Source organism: Denticeps clupeoides, chromosome 6 (assembly GCF_900700375.1).
Source record: "Denticeps clupeoides chromosome 6, fDenClu1.1, whole genome shotgun sequence".
Lineage (NCBI taxonomy): Eukaryota > Metazoa > Chordata > Actinopteri > Clupeiformes > Denticipitidae > Denticeps > Denticeps clupeoides.
In genome coordinates, this window is record NC_041712.1 from 915,793 (window position 1) to 933,170 (window position 17,378).

The 17,378-nt window shown below is 40.7% G+C and overlaps 1 protein-coding gene across 11 annotated transcripts in view; it reads right to left on the reverse strand.

The window, feature by feature from the left end:
* Positions 1-17,378, reverse strand: part of LOC114791861 (gephyrin) — a 109,890-nt gene that overhangs the window by 26,792 nt on the left and 65,720 nt on the right. For 5 of the 11 annotated variants that reach the window (XR_003750053.1, XR_003750054.1, XM_028982355.1 and 2 more), the window contains exons 9-12: positions 13,568-13,609; positions 6,806-6,880; positions 5,217-5,279; positions 3,798-3,840 (exon numbers count right to left, since the gene is read on the reverse strand). Coding sequence is in view for 9 of the 11 variants with exons in the window: in XM_028982355.1 (XP_028838188.1) it covers positions 3,798-3,840; positions 5,217-5,279; positions 6,806-6,880; positions 13,568-13,609 (223 nt within the window). In the remaining 2 variants the exon portion in view is untranslated. The remainder of the gene's footprint in view (positions 1-3,797; positions 3,841-5,216; positions 5,280-6,805; positions 6,881-13,567; positions 13,610-17,378) is intronic. The other 6 variants (XM_028982358.1, XM_028982359.1, XM_028982362.1 and 3 more) reach the window with 4 other exon arrangements.

Here is a 17,378-nt window from a genome sequence, read left to right on the forward strand (position 1 = left end):
ATATTTCAAAGAATGGTTAATACAGCTGAAATGCTATTATTGCTTTAATGAATTTTTTGTTAACTTTTTAGTGTGTGCATTATAGGAAAATGTCGCAGCCCCAACTAGCAGATAGAGGTGAGGCCTCCCTATGAAACACATTGAACAACTTCTATGCACAGTTCCAAGCACAAAACAGAGCAACAAGGAAGTCCATTCCACCTACCAATGACCATGTCTGACCATGGTTAATGTGAAGAAGTCTGTGCTTAGAGTCAACCCATGGAAATCTGCTGGACAACATCCCCGGTTGTATCTCAGAGGATGTGCAGCACAGTTGCCAGATGTCTTCATAAATGCTTCAACATCTCTGAGAACCAATGTCACCACCCATCATCCCCATGCCAAAGTGTCCTGCCTTAATGACTATTGTTTTGCTGCACTCACACCCATCATCATGAAGTGCTTAGAGAACCTCGTCATGAGGTTAAGGAAGTGGCACCATAATCAGAAGGTTGCCGGTTCGAATCCCAATTCTCCAAGGTGCCACTGAGCAAAGCACCGTCCCCACACACACTGCCCCCTGGGTGCCTGTCATGCCTGCCCACTGATCACTCAGGGTGATGGTTAAATGCAGAGGACAAATTTCACTGTGTGCACCATGTGCTGTGCTGCTGTGTATCACAAGTGACAATCACTTCACGTAGGCATGCATACTGATGCATACCATCCCAACCTTTAAACCTGGCCCTTGCTCATCTGGGAAAAAGGACACTTATGTTAGTATGCTGTTTGTGGACAGCATTCAACACCATCAGTCCTCAGAATCCGAACAGGAAGCTGAGACTGCTGGGCTTAAATTCCTCTCTCCAGAGCTGTGTACTCAGCCCTTTACTGCTCATGCTGGTGACCCACAACTGTGCAGCAACACACATTGTAAACCACATCATCAAGCTCACTGATGACAAAATGATCAGTGAAAACAGGCAGCATATATTGGGTTTGTTTTCAAGCCTTTGCATACTCTGATCTTTCACACGGTTATACTCCATGTAAATAGAAAAAAACACTGCCCATGGCCCATTACCTGTGGGCCAGTGGTCGACTTAGTGGAGACAGACCCGTAATCAGAAAGTTGCCGGTTTGAATCCTGAACCGCCAAAGTGCCACTGAAGGGGCGACACTGAGTAAAGCACCATCCCATAACACTTCTCGGGTGTTGCACACAATGACATGTCTCCTTTTTCACTCACAAATGTGTGTTTTTCAGCTGCAGGAACTGGAGACTAGTCAGGATAGAGGGAAAGATGACCGCAGCAATGTACAGAAACATCCTGGATGAAAACCTGCTCTAGAGCACTTGGTTCATCTTTCAGCAGGTCAACAACCTTAAACACACGACCAAGATATCAAAAGATCATCTTTGAGTGGCCCAGCCAAAGCCCAGATTTGAATCCAATTGAACATCTCTGGAGAGATCTTAAAATGGCTCTTCAACCTGATAGAGCTTGAGAGGTATGGGACTAATAAGCAGGGATGGTGAGTCAGCATACGGCTATCTGCATGGTGCCACAACAACAATCTGTCTCTGAATGTCCATAGGACAAGGGAGACCATTGTGGAAATCACATCCTGCCTACAGCCCACTAATCATAAACAGTTCAGTGGTGGAGATTGTAAAGAGCAACACCACATCATTGATCAAAAAAGCACAACAGAGACTACATTTCCTGCGGAGTCTAAAACGGTGAGCCTCCCCCAACCCATTCTCACCACATTCTACAGAGGAACCATCGAGAGCATCCTGACCAGCTGATTCACTGTCTGGTACAGCAACGGCAACAGTTCTGACCACAAGAGCCCGAGAAGATCCTTGGGATGTCTCTGCCCCCACTACTAGACACATTTCACAAGCGCAGTGTCCGCAAGGCCTGCAGCATTACAACATTTCACACTCCGGCCCTCCGGAACAAGATACTGCAGTATCAGTGCCAGATCCGCCAGGTTAAGGAACAGTTTTTACCCTCAGGCTGTCCGGCTCCTCAATATGTCACCTCAACCACATCTGAATCCGTTTTTCTCCCTCCCAAACTGCACATTACAAACTGAATATCAGTACTGCAGTATTAAACCTTGCACTTTAGTCGTTCACTACCTCACACTGTGCTGCTGTGTTATGGTCATCATATCATGTCATATCACTACTACTGCCATTATTATCATAGCATTTCATATACCATGTACACTTCATACTAAATACATACACATAATGATATATTGTCATTTTGCTGCTAACTGTCTGTCTGGTTTGTTTAGTTTGTCTCGACCTGCACTGTTTTATGGGTCAGTGCACAATGTCCTTTGTCATGTTTTTGTGTTGTGTGTTATTCCATTTGCACCATGTGAATATTGACTAGATTGCTTTTTTGCACATTGTGAATCTCCAGAGCTTTGCAATCTCGTCTCTCTGCGTACTTGTATATAGTGAGATGACCATAAAGTGCTGCAAAGAGGAATGGACCAAACTGGCCAATGTGTGCCAAGCTTGTGGAATCATATTCAAAAAGACTTGAGGTTGTAATTGCTGCCAAAGGTTGTAATTGAGCTAAGGCAATTTTTTTTTTACAAATTTGCCAAAACCTCAGGTAAACTTTCATGTTGTCATTATGTTGTGTGTAAAATTCTAACATAACAAATGTGTAAATATTTTCTGGATGCACTGTATCTATGGTAATTAATATTGTAAATTCGCTGCACCCACAGGACCAAGACTGAATTCCAAGAAGGTTGCTGCACCTTTTTGACTTTACTATTTTAAGACAGTCCAGAACACCAAGTTCTTTGGTGTTCACATCAAGGAGAACTTCACATGGACCTTCAATACAAGCTCCTTTGCCAAGAAGGCCCAGCTGCGTCTCTACTTCCTGCAAAGACTGAGGAGAGCACACATTCCATCTCCAGTCCTCACCATGTTCTACTGAGGGACCATAGAGAGCATTCTCTGCTTCTGTATCACAGCCTGGTATGGGAATTGCAATGTTTTGGACCGTAAGACCCTCCAGAGGATTGTAAAAACTGCTGAGAAGATCACTGGAGTCTCTCACTCCTATATAACAGACAGTTACACCACAAGCAGCATCCACAAAGACAGCAGCATACCATCTGGAAAAAGGTTCCGTAGCATACGGAATGGGAATAGTTTCTTCCTCCATGCCAACTGAAACATCTCTGTCATGTCCTGCTACAAACTACAAATTGACATTTATTGCTGTGCTAAATTTTAGCCATTGCCATTTGCACCGAACATGTTCTTGTCTTGTTTAGTTTTAATGTTCCTGTTTGCACTGTTTGTTCTGTTTTGTGCTGCTCTGTTCTGATCTTGTGTTGCACCATGTCCTTGGAGGTACTTTTAATGTGTGCATATGATAAAAAAGACAACCTGCTACTAGTAGTACTACTACTGCTACTCTGCCCTGTGGTTTATAGCTATTCCAAGATCAACTATACTGCCCCTTTATTTAATTATTGGTCACTCAAACATCTGTATGTTGTCCTCCAGTAAATCATCCTTTATTTCTCAGTGGATTACCCACAAGGGACCTTCTGTGTTGACAAATGTTCCCCTTGTAATGAAATCTTTTCAAGGTTTCTTTTTGTTATTGCTCAAGGAGTTCTTCCTTCCCGCTGTCACATTTGGCTTGCTCAATAAGTGCTCTAATAAGCTGTAACTCATTCATGCTATGTACTTTTTAGCAGTCTACAATTTAAATGAACATTGATTGACTGATTGATTTGTGTAAAGCGTAAAGGTAACTCACTTGCTCTAAGAATATTTTCTTTGCTGCTGCACCGCGACTGCACCTGCAAGCAGAGAGAGGGTGGTGGAAAAAAGGAAAGAGGTGGGCAGAGTAAGATTATAAAATGCTATACATTTTTCTCATATATTACAGCTCAGAGATGTTCCTGTACACAACTCTAGTGGGAAAAAGAAAGCCTATCAGCACAAATGGCACAGTTTTTTGTTGTTGTTCTTGGACAGCATTCACTGATGTGTACAGATATCCTGGTCTCTAATAAAATTGAACCTGGGAATACCCATGTCATGACTCCACCTGCCAAAAATCATAAAAATCATCTTTCTCACGCAGTTCTACGCTCGTTCATACTCGCGCTTCCCCACACGGTGCTACTGGGATTTTTCTTGCAAAGCTCTTCTAGTAGAGCTATAAAATCCAGTTCTGAGCCGACAAATCTCTCTGGACTGATTCTGTGTGTATGATCTCTGCCTGAGCCATAAAAAGCTCGAATGACGGTGAATGACACTATGCACACCAAAAACAAACGTTAAAGTTCCTGGCATGTTTCTCTTGGACAACACTTAATTTCCTTACATATTAAAATGAATAATTATAAATAAATAAATAAATTAACACCGTTGCAAATCCTGGGCATTAAACCAGCCAAACAGCCAGGGGAGGAGAAGAAAGTAAGGGACAAACAGAGACTAAAAACAAAAAATCATGAAGTGGGTCAGTCCTGTACAGACTATGGCAGCATATGCAAGGCATCCAAAGAAATCCAGCATGCCAAGACAACCAGCTGACTGATGCAAAGACTGAGGACCAATACAAAAAAGTTAGAATGAGAGAAAGAACAAAACACATAATACGTTACATGACACCTCTACAATGTCCTAGCACCTCTAGCCCACCAAGATGCGCTACATCCTTGTTTGTCTCTTTATCTCAGTCCTAATGACGACGTTTCATGTGCTTCTAAATTATCTATAAAAGCCTATCCATTATCCATTCCTACCCTAACTATTCCTTTTCACTGGTGTGTGGTGCATGTCTCTGAATTTTGTTTTGAGATCCTGTTTTTAAGTTCTCTTTAAATATTCAAATCATTCAAACAGATATTATAAGTACAATCATATATATTTATAGTGTATAATCTTTATAGTACACATAATATAGTATAATAGACTACTGATAATTATTACATGTATTAAACCGATATATAATATGTGTAAATGTTTTGATTTAAAAAGAAAAAAGAATGTGAATTATTAAAGAAGATTGTGACAAATGGAAGACAGAGACAAAAAATCAAAAGTAAGTAAGTGACCATAAGTGAGAGGAACTCAGTCTTCCAGACGCAAGAGTGGACATTTTGTGCTTGGAGAAAGACTCCAGAAAAGAAGAGCATGAAAGAGTGAGGGAGGAAGGGATAGTTACTCGAGAGCTGAAGGTCCTATGGCTCCTGCGATCATCTTTAAGCCCCTCCAACCTACACTGGAGCTATTGGAGATAAAGTCAGCACAAGCATCAGTCCATCAATCCCCAGGCAACGTTCAAAAGCCAAAATGAGAGACAATAGAAAGGCAAAACAAAAAGGACAGCAAGCAGCAAAGACTGAGCAAGGCACACATGTCTCCCAGTGTGCCTGTCTGTGTGTCAGAGAAAAGAGGAACAAAACAGAGAGAGAGCGAGAGAGAAAAGAAAACCCATAGATGGACGATGAGTGAAGTTAGAAGTGGGCATTAAACCAGCAATCTCAACTTTTATACGCAAAAATCTGATCAGAAATCACTAACGTACCTTTGCACAAAGGAAATAAATGAACTATTGCGTGGCACAAATGGCATAAATATAACCTATTCTATTTGTGGTCCATTAACCCACTATCCTTTACTAGTTACTCAGAATGATGGCTGCCGGAGTCCATCCTGGGACACAACACACCATAAGGCACAAATATCCCACATTTACACCTCTCATTTTAGGGTCACCAATTTACCTAGTATACAGGCCTTTGGGTGGCGGGAGAACCTGGACCTCACAACCTCAGTGGTGTGAGGCAACGTCACAAACCACGTTAATACTGTTAATTACTAATAAACAGTCAGTCGTTGTTGAAGGTCCATTGCTTCCTCCGTTTATGCTTGTTTCTGTATTTTTGTCCCCAATTTATAACTGAAAAGGAGAATTTGTGCTCCAAAAATTATTTCACACCATAGGACACACCCTTGCCTGAAAGAGTCACTATAAACATTTTGAACAATGTTATTTGGTTAATCAGAAATCTGATTTTTCAAACATCAGTAGTCCAGCTGTAATCTTAACTCATATAAAGAGCTCAAATATTAGAGCAAAAGCTCAGACATCACCTTCTGCAGCAATTTTTAAAAACAGATCCGGACACATTTCACACTCCCTACAAAATATATCAAGAACTATCGTAAAACACAATCATATGATCTGTTAATATTGCACACTGACTCAGTGACACACATAATCCATGGTGGAAGCTATATGAAAAGAATAGCAAGAGGTGACAAGTGACAGATGAGATCACACATGTTGGTGGCAGAGACAAGCTTCTAACCAAGCACTGAGAAGGAGACGTTTTACCACTCAAAAACTCCCTGGTTCCATTTTAAACACAAAAACACTCACACACAAACCCACACACATACTGTATACTGTAACCAGTTATGCAAATGAATGAGTGTAAAAGGTGTGAGTTACACGATGGACAGAGACAGAGAGAGAAGAAGCCTGGATAGAGGCACAGGCTGATCATCACATGGGCAGGCGTGAGCTGTCAGCATGCTGCAGAGAGGGAGCACTTTGGGCAGCCACACGTGTACAACAGACTCAAATTACGACCAAAACAAGAACCGGCCAAAATAAAAATGCAAGAGACTTGCTGTTTTTTAACTCTATTTTTGAGACTTTAATATTTTGCTCAATATTCTATTTTTGCAACCTAGATGGTGCTCTGTCTGCATGCTGAATACAGGGGAAGAAGGTTTGCTCTTTACCTGGTCCAAGGTAGAATACCTTGACTTGAGTGTGATGACTTCATCAAGGTGTGCTCTGAATTCCCGCCGTGAGGCCTGGAGGAAGCCACAGGACAATCACGTTCACCCACACACAGATCTCAGTATACAAACACATGCACACAGTGGGTACGGAAGTATTCAGACACCCTTATATTTTTCCCTCTATATTGCAAGAAAAACTGAAATATCAAATGGTCCTAAGTATTCAGACCCTTTGCTCAATCCACATCTGGATTTGGGGATCCTCTACCATACCTCCTTGAAGATCCTCTCCAGTTCTGGCAGGTTGGATGGTAAACGTTGGTGGACAGCCATTTTTAGGTCTCTCCAGAGATGCTCAATTGGGTTTAATTGAAGGCTCTGGTTGGGTCTTTCAATTTTACCACCTCTTAAAGCCATGAAAAGCCAAACAGTCAGAAATTCTATATTATTTAAAATGGGGGTAAAGGGAGATGTTGTTAGACCGGCCCACCAAAACTCGAAATAGACCTCCACGCTTGGACTGAAGCTATATTAATAGGGTTACAGCAAAGGTCCTTAGCAATGTCCGAGTTGTTCCATAAGTTCCAAAGTTCCATAAGGGGTATTTGGACTGTGAGGACTCAATATCTAACCAGATGGAGCTTGGATCAGATTTGAACCAATATGCTTTCACCCTGAGATGTACAGCAAGTTGATAGAGTCTAACATTAGGAACTTCTAGGCCCGCGAATCATCTGTAATTTTGCCATTTTAAATTGAGGTTTCCTCTTGTTTCAAATAAATAGCCAGCCCTCCAGAACCTTAATCACCTTATTGGTTAACAAAATAGGGAACATTAGATTTGAATAGAGTAGCCTAGGTAGCACATTCATTTTAACAAGAGCCATTCTGCCAAGACAGAGGCAAGAAAGCCCTGCGATTCAGGTCGGATTTTATTGCATCAAGAAGGGGAAAATTTGTTTTAAACAGATGGTTGAGATTCAGCATTACATGGATTCCTAGGTACAAAAAACCTGAGGGAGACCAGCAAAAGGGAAAAGACACTGAAACAGCAGGGGCAAAATCCAAGATGTCCACTGGCATAGCCTGAGACTTGGCAAGGTTAACTTTGTAAGCAGAAAAGGTACCAAATCTTATCCAACAAATCTCAAGGTTAGAGACAGACGTATGTGGCCTTGTTAGAATATTCAGGATATCATCAGCATAAAGGGAAATTTTGTGCTCCCTATCTTCCACCTGTACCCCGAATATTGACTCACTCAACCTGATAGCCTTGGCTAGGGGCTCGATAACAATATCAAAAAGCAAAATACTAATAGGGTCACCCTGTCTATTACCACAGAATTGTTGTCACAGAATTGTTGTGAAGCCACTCAGTCCGAGGTCCTGAGCACTATGGAGAAGGTTTTCATCCAAGATATCCCTGTACTTGGCCGCATTCATCTTTTCATGGATTTCAACCAGTTGTCCTGTAGTAGCCTAGTAGGTAACACACTCGCCTATGAACCAGAAGACCCAGATTCAAATCCCACTTTATTCCATTGTGTCCCTGAGCAAGACACTTAACCCTAAGTGTCTCCAGGGGGGAACTGTCCCTGTAACTACTGATTGTAAGTCGCTCTGGATAAGGGCGTCTGGTTAATGCTGTAAATGTAAAACACCCCCACAGCATGATGCTGCCATCACCATGCTTTACTGTTGGGACTGTAATTGCTTCTGGAAATCTTGCCCAAACTGCTATTCATTAAATGAATAATTATAATTATCTTATTTGAAAAAAGTAAGAAAAACAGTCATGTTTGGTGATTCATTTTGTGTGTGTATGGCTTCCCATTTTTGCTTTGTGCTACATTTAGCTCTACCTTTTTGTGGAGAGCATCAGATGCACTGTCTTGTTCCAACGTTCGATGATCTAATGCTTACAAAGTAGCACATAGCATGTAACCATCAGGCCCTCTGTGCTGTGAACCTTAACACACATGCCTGCTAACATCAGTATAGTCCAGCTGATGAAAAAATGCTAAACATTCACACACAAAAATAAGTGAGAATGAACACAAAATCTTATTAAACAAAAACATGTTTCCAGTCTGTAAAAAAAAGACAATTTACTGATGAAGGGTGTTGTGGTTTTGACCCTACTGGAGGAACATAAAATGAGAATGCATTGGACAGGACATGAGGAGTACCTGGTTTTCTCCACACATATCGCTTAGAATTAAGGCAAAAAAAACTTTTATCTTGACCAGAGAATCTTATTTCTCACCATCTTGGAGTCCTTCAGGAGTTTTTCAGTAAATTCCATGCAGGTTTTCATGTGTGTTGCACTGAGAAGAGGCTTCCATCTGCCATAATGCCCCAACTGGTGGAGGGCTTTCTCCCAGCTCCCAACTGCATCTCAGGAGCTCAGCAACAGTGATCTTTGGGTTCTTCTTTACCTCTCTCACCAAGGCCCTTCTCACCGATAGCTCAGTTTGGTCGAACAGCCACCTCTAGGAAGGGTTCTGGTCATCCCAAACATCTCCCGTTGAAGGATTACGGAGGCCACTGTGCTCTTAGGACTCTTAAGTTCAGCAGAATTTTTTTGTAGCCATGGCCAGATCTGTGCCTTGCCGCAATGTCTCTTGAGCTCTTCAAAAAGTTCAGTTGACCTCCTGATTATCATTTTCTCTGACATGCAGTGTGAACTGTAAGGTCTCATATAGACAGGGGTGTGGCTAATCAAGTTCAGTCCGTATAATCAAACACAGCAGGACTCAAATGAAGGTGTAGAACCATCTCAAGAATGATCAGAAGAAATGGATAACAACTGAGTTAAATATAAGGGTCTGAATACTTAGGACCATGAGATATTTCAGTTTTTTTATTAATATATCTACAAAAATGTCAACAATTCTGTGTTTTTCTGTCAGTATGGGGTGTTGTGTGTACATTAATGAGGGAAAAAATTACTTATTTAGCAAATGGCTGCAATATAACAAAAAGTGAAAAATCTGAATACTTTCCATACCAACTGTACAAACACAGGCATGTGTAATGTGTAGCATCTGTCAAAGGTGCAAAAAAATGGTTGTTGTTCCTGTCAGTAAAATATACCAAATGCATTAAAGCATTTGATATCAAAACTTGCTGAAAAATTATACGTTGTCTGATTTTTCTGTGGAGTTTTTCCTTGTGTGCAGAAGAGTCAAGTGTGGGGGGTGTCAACTGTAGGGCCTGTCAAAGCCAGTTGAGACATACTGTAAGTGATTTTGGGCTATATAAGAAATAAATGATGTTGTTGTTGAATGCTTTTTGATTTGTTGCATCAATATTTATAGGCAACGGCAAGCTGGGCATTAAAGTAAATATAGTAAAACAACAAGTAATGTAACTAATTACTTCTGGATATCTTGCCCAAACTGCATCAATCAAATTCATAATTATTACTTTTATAAATAATACTTTTATTATTAAATTTTACGATCTTATTAGAAAAAAGTAAAAAAAAACAGTCATGTTTGGTGATTCATTTTGTGTGTGTATGGCTTTCCAATTTTCCTTTGTGCTACATTCAGCTCTACGTTTTTGTGGAGAGCATCAGATGCACTGTCATGTTCCTACATTCGATGATCTAATGCTTGCGATGTAGCACTTAGCATGTAACCATCAGGCCCTCTGTGATGTGAACCTTAACACACATGCCTGCTAACATCAGTATAGTCCAGCTGATGAAAAAATGCTAAACATTCACACACAAAAATAAGTGAGAATGAACACAAAATCTTATTAAACAAAAACATGGTTCCAGTCTGTTAAAAACAGACAGTTTATTGATGAAGGAAGTTCACCCTACTGGAGGAACATGAAATGAGAATGTGGACATTCATGGCTTCTTCCTATGATCAGTTTTTCATTATTCAGTAATAATTGTAAGTTATTGACTTCTGAAATGTTCCTGGACCTACACAATACAGTTATTAGGATCCACCAAAAGTGGTCTGAGGAAAGAAAGCTACTGACCCAGTGACAGGGTCATGCTCACTAGTGCGCATGGGGAGCACAGGCTGGCCCGTGTAATCCGTGGGAAGTTGTCATTGTTCTTCTCACAGTTTCAGTCTCATAGAGAAGTGTTTCTTTCTCAATGCAACAAGCACCACTGTCAGCCTGTCTGTTGTATAGTGCCGACTGGAGGACCCAGACAAGAAGTAAACCTTATTCACTTCCCACCCAGCAGCTCACAGAGAGGATGTTAATGCTGTGCGATGCATCCTTTTTTTCTACTTTGCCAACCCTTTTCCAGTTTAATCTGATGAGGAATAGCCCTGAGTGGTCAGGGGGTTTGTGTCTCAATGACCCTAACTGGACAGATGTTAGGGTAGAGGCATGACAAAGTGCAATCCGGTTACATGACAGTTATCGAGAGCAACCCCACTCCTTTAACGCCTCCGTTGTCACCATGCGCAACATGTGCAGCTATTTCTGTTTGCATATATGTCTGTCTAGATGCCCTGGATAAGAGCATCTGCTAAATGCTTAAAATGGATAAAGCAATGAGTTCCATGGTGGGCCCTTTGTTATTCTCACTGTAAAGGCTGCTTCTTAGACAATTCATTCATAGTCTTAGAGGAAACTGTCATTTTCTATGTGGATATACATCTTAGTCAGTAGGATGCTATAAGTGTTGGTAATGAAGGTGCTAGATGTGGACTAACTAAACATAGATTGGATTTTTCTTTGGTTCTTTGGTTTTATGTCAGTAAATAATTTGGGAGATGGTGATGTGTTATTTGATTGTCTGTAACTGTTTTCTGGTTTCTGCTATCTCACAGCACAGGCTCCAACTTATTCAAAACTCTGCAGCCAGGGTCTTAACACACAAGAAAATATGACCACATTATTCTAGTACTGGCTTCCAGTTCAATACGGGACTTACTTTAAGATTCTTTTTCTTATGTATAAAGCTTTGTATGGTCATTGTCCCATACAGTTTAATAACTTACTATCCCCTCATAACTCACCACATTCCCTTTGTTCTTTGGGAAAAGGTTTACTTGAGTCCACCATGTATGTAAAGTCACTGCTGGACACAAAGCATTTTTAAAAAGCCCATTAGCTTTGAAACAACCTTCCAAAGAGTATCAGACAAAGTTTCAATATTTAAATATAAGCTAAAATTTTTCCTACTCCCTTCACCATTACCAAATCTGTATTAGGATAACACGGGCCAGCCAAATTTTTGCCAGACCTTGGCTTGCTTACTAGGTGTCTTGGGCACTGTTTTTAAATATGACTCAGTATAGCCAGTACACACTGTAAAAAAAAAGCTCTATACTAAAAAGCTCTATATTGACTGACTGATGTGTATATGTGCATTTGATGTGCATGTGTATATTTATCGTTCAATTCTTATAGTTAGTCATCATCAAAAAATATTTTTGCCATTGTTAATACTAATTTGTCTAAAGACATGATCAGTGTTTCTGTAGTTACACTGAATTGCTGTTTGATGTAATACATTTAGTAACACTCTGCACCTCAAGTGTCAAGTATATATATGCTTGTTTGTGTAAACATGTTCATGCATGATTGTATCATGCCAGTTTAATGAGCGTCTATATAAATTAGTTCATATTACATGGACCATGCATATATAATATAAATGGAATGAGAGCACTGAATAAAGGACTTGATTGTATAATTGAATACAACATATTGGCAGATTGAGGTAAAAAATATGATGTTCGCTGTGCTCAGGCTAACCAAAGACATGTGTGTTACGTGATCCAGAGGAATAACAAAGAAACCAAAAAAAAGTTTAATGTTTTATACACTGCCTGTCCAAATTTGGGCTGCCTGGGACAGAGGTTGGGCTGCCTGGGACAAGGAAACAGACCCGTAATCAGAAGGTTGCCGGTTTGAATCCCGAGCTGCCGAGGTGCCACTGAGTAAAGCACCGTCCCCACACACTGCTCCCAGGACGCCTGTCATGGCTGCCCACTGCTCACTCAGGGGATGGGTTAAATGCGGAGACCACATTTCACTGTGTACACTGTGTGCTGTGTTGTGGTGTGTCACGTGACAATTAATCACATTGATTACGACAATATGCCTGTCCAACCAAGGAAGGAAGAAGAGCAACAAAAATAAATAGAATAAAAAAACTACCAAATCAAAAGTTTTCCTACACAGCTGTTTAGTTCTAATCCTTGGAGGTCCATTCAGATGTGTGGAAATGCTTGTAATGTCACTGTTAAACATTGCAGTGAGTTTAAATGTTCAATATTTTACAAATTCATTTGATTGTTTCAATGATTGCCAATCAATGGTTAAAGATGATGGGTTCCCACTATCCTTTCAGTTTCTAAAACTGTGTTGGACAGTTCTTAAACCGATTTTAGTAGTTTCTACAATCTCTGATGTTTTCTTTGATTGTATTCCAATAATTTGACCCTTTTGAAACAGATTAACCACGAGGAGTGATGGCTATTTGTTGAGAAGCTCGGGCTGAAACATAATGATGTTATCCATGCAGTAATTGTTCACCGGGAAGCTCTTACATATTTCAATCCAGGTGGAGACCTCTTTTTGGACAGGCAGTGTATGCTACTGTGGAGATACTGTGTGACTTATTTACTCTGTCTAGTACCCTGACAAAGAGAGAGGTGCATGACAGAGAGTGCTGATGTGATGCAAGCAGACAACTGGTAATAGCAAGGTGAGAGGTGCTAGCTGTATTCATGTAGACCCAAAAAAGGCAAAGTCAGCATGCAGGAATACCTCAGCAATGCTTAAGGTGGATGAACAGGAAGGGAGCCGCGCCTAGGAACCACGAGAAAGGAAAAGGAAGAAGAAGAGAAAGCGTTAAAAAAGCAGCTCACAGCCCCAACAAACAGACAGACCTGTGTCACCTGTAGACCTGGAGGGCCCTCCAGCAACACAAGCATTAAAGACAACCAATGACAGAAGACTTGCAGGAGCTGAGAAATATTTGGTTTCTCTGTGGCACCACAATCACCAATTCTGACTGCAACAGATCTGAAAGGGCCAAGAATGCTATACTGCTTTTTTTTTTTTTTTTATTAGACAAAACATTTGAGCAATGAAAGCATTTGTGAATTGCCTGGTCTTCACAACTCTCATCAATCAATACGATAGCAGTTCTGTTCTGTTATTAGCAAAGACATCACTCAAAAACTCAGTTCAGCTGACTTTCTAAGCATTAATGCAAATAGACTATATTTAATTGTTTTAATTACCAACCAATTATTCACTCCAGATGGTGATATTCAGGGAAATATTGGCATTTATGTTTTGCAGAATGACATACATTAGATCACTAATATTGTGATGATCACAGTATTCCCAGAACTGCAATTTAGTTTCCATTTTGGTTAGATTATTTGTAACTTCACATTCCAAGAGGATGACCTAAACCAAGACAAACCATGGCTGGCTCTCATGAATGAACAGATTCTGCACATATGCTCACACCTAAAGGAGAGACTTCTGCAGCATCCCATTCAGACTGCTGCTACACTACTGTGCTAACAAGAGCCTCTGAACTCAACAAATGAACTGGATCCAGACATACATTTACATTCCTCATGTAAAGCCACAGATGTAAAGCAGGGACAGAATTCATCAGCATATGATGATATTACTGGGAGAGGAAGTGATCTAGCATTAGGGTTTTCACAACACAGCTTTGCATAGATCTACAGTGTACTCAACATAAAGCAGCTTCATAGTCAAGAAAGAAACATTTGGTTAAAGTATTTAAATAGCTGGTGGGAGGTGATGTTAAGATGCTATCAGCATAAAACAATTTACAATGTACAATTACAAATAAATAAAATCATGTTCACTGACAAAAGTCAGGGATCAATGCGTACACACCACACACACCAAACCACACATCTCACATCGCCTCTGTAGAGTTAGACTTATTAAGTCAGGGCCCACAGTCTGAAGGCGGACGCTGACTAGTTTTTGGTCTCTGCATAGCTGCGTGGTTACAGACTTTGCCTGGAGGACACTGGTGCTTGGCACTGAATCATCTGGTTTAATTTTCATTTGTCTCTGTTCAATGAAGAAATGCATTAAAATATATTTGTTTCACCACTTATTTTTCACCTAAATGTAAATCATGTTGAATTTTGTGTAAACTGCATGATCATACATCAGCTGGTGTTAGGGGTGTAATGATGCTCACAGCTGCGGTGATCTACTTCCAGATTTATTTTAAATAAAAAAAAAAAAGACTTCTGAAGTGGCATCTCAACCCAATTGAGATGCTGTGGCATGAGAACATCAGGAAGCGGTTCATGCCAGACACCCCAAGAATATTGCTGAACTGAAACAATTCTGTAATAAAAAGGATTTGTTGACCCAATGAAGGGTCAAACAGTTATTAAATCCAAGGGTTCCCCAACTTTTTCCACCTTCACTGTGAATGTTTACATTGTGTGCTCAATAAAAACATGAAAACATATAATTATTTATTTGGTATTAGTTTATCTGTTGTTGTGTCTAGACAGATCACACTTTATGAACAATTTATGCAGAATTCCATAGAATTCCATACTATTTCTTGCAACTGTATTTCCAAATGAACAAACCGATGGCTTCCCTTGAAGTAAATCTATGTTTTGGGATGGTCCAGCAGGAGCCTTGAACCACATCTGTAGGTTCATCAAAAGAGGGCTATGCACAAGAGATGCCCTGGCAAGATGACAGATTTGGGATTATTGCAAGGAAGAGTGGCCAAACCTACATTTGTCATGCTGGGAGACTCCTTCTGTCATGGGGCTGTGGTGTGACGTGATGAAAGAAAGAATGACGGAGGAGACGTGGAACCAAATCGCGTGTTCAGAATACACTGCAACCCCCACGGAAACAGGAAAGCAGCAGAAAGGATTATGCTTACTGGAAATGAGGAGAGATGAGGAAAGTTGAGGGGGGCCTGGTCATTGCCACACTGACACACAACGACTGAGCCCCAGCCGGCAATCAGAACGCAGATTAAATGACACCTTCCTGATAAGACTGAATGCTGTTATTAAATCAAAAGTTTTAGGTTAAGGGTTTTCACACCCATGCACATCAGCACATGTTGTATGTTTTTAATATTTCCCACATTTCTTTTGAATTGTACAGGTTATTGGTCAAACTGGCTACAGCTGGGAAAAACGTAAATGCGTACACATCATTCTATCAAGTGTGTTTAGGCACACTTAATGCATATAGTTGCTATTACCGTCATCTTACAGTCACCTTAAAATAACCAGCCAGACCTAAAATTGCCTTCACAAAGCAGCTTTAATTACAGCATTTAGTGTGCGTGGCAGCATGAATGTGGAACCGGGTAACCTGTCAAAAAAACAACCAGTAAGGATCATGGGGCAAAATGCAACTCTAGTCGAATGTGGAACTGTCCCAAACGTTGCCAATAGAGCAACATCTGCATATACCTCTCAATCAATATGCTGTATACTGAATTCAGACATCAGCATTAGTACTGACAGATGTAACACCACTACAGTACCCCACAAACCACGCTGTTTTAATGCTGGAGAGATGGGGAGAAGAAGAAAGGGCCAGATGGGGCTGCCATATTGGCTTCCTTTACATAACCCATTCCAGCTCCACCACTGCAGAGACACAGCAGTCACACATTACGTGTGTGTGTGTGTGTGTGTGTGTGTGTATGACTGTGGTTTTTCGCTTTGTTCTTGTCTTGTGCCTCAATCTCTCATTTCCTGGAGCTCCTTGTTAACCCTATTTACACACACGCAAGCTGCTTTGGTTGTGCACATATGTGTGCAGAGAAACACTGCATCGACTCACACACAGTCATACAGCGCACACCTATGCTATAGCACAGTAAAAAGTCAAATCAATACTAACAGGCATGAAACAGGGTCTGCACCAGAGGAAGGCAGGAAAGAGACTTACCATCCTCAGTCAGGAACCTCGGAGCACAAACAGCAGATCTCCCACACACATGCACGCCACCACACACAGTCTGAGAGAGTGTGTGTATGAACCAGAGAGAGATGGGGCGGGGGTTCAAGTGAGCACAGGAGGAGAGTAAGAGAGAGAATCACACACACAGCAAAAGAACAGGAGGAGAGAAAAGGAGGAAAAATCCAAGAGATAAGAAGAAGTGAGAGAAGGCAAGAGAGAAAGAGATGGCCAGATTTAATGAGGAGGGCACATTGCAGCATTTAGCCGTGTACCACTGCTCAGATTTAAACTTGATTGCTGGAGTAATCAAGTGAAAAATTCTCCAGTTCTTGCATAGATCTGTATAAAATATATTAAATGTACAGCAATTTTTCTGCATCAACGGTACAAAAACAAGAAAAACTAAAAAGTTCCCAGAATAAGAAATAATATCAGCCTCTAAGCAAAACCAATTTTTCCATGCCTGAAGCATAGTCCCTAAAACTCCCAATAAACTAACAATGACCATCCAATTTCAGAGCCAAAAGGGTCAAGTTATGGCTTGTTATGTGGCTGGATGTTGTTGAACAAAAGCCTTCAGACTGATAAAATACACTAAATCTAAAACATATACAGGTGCATT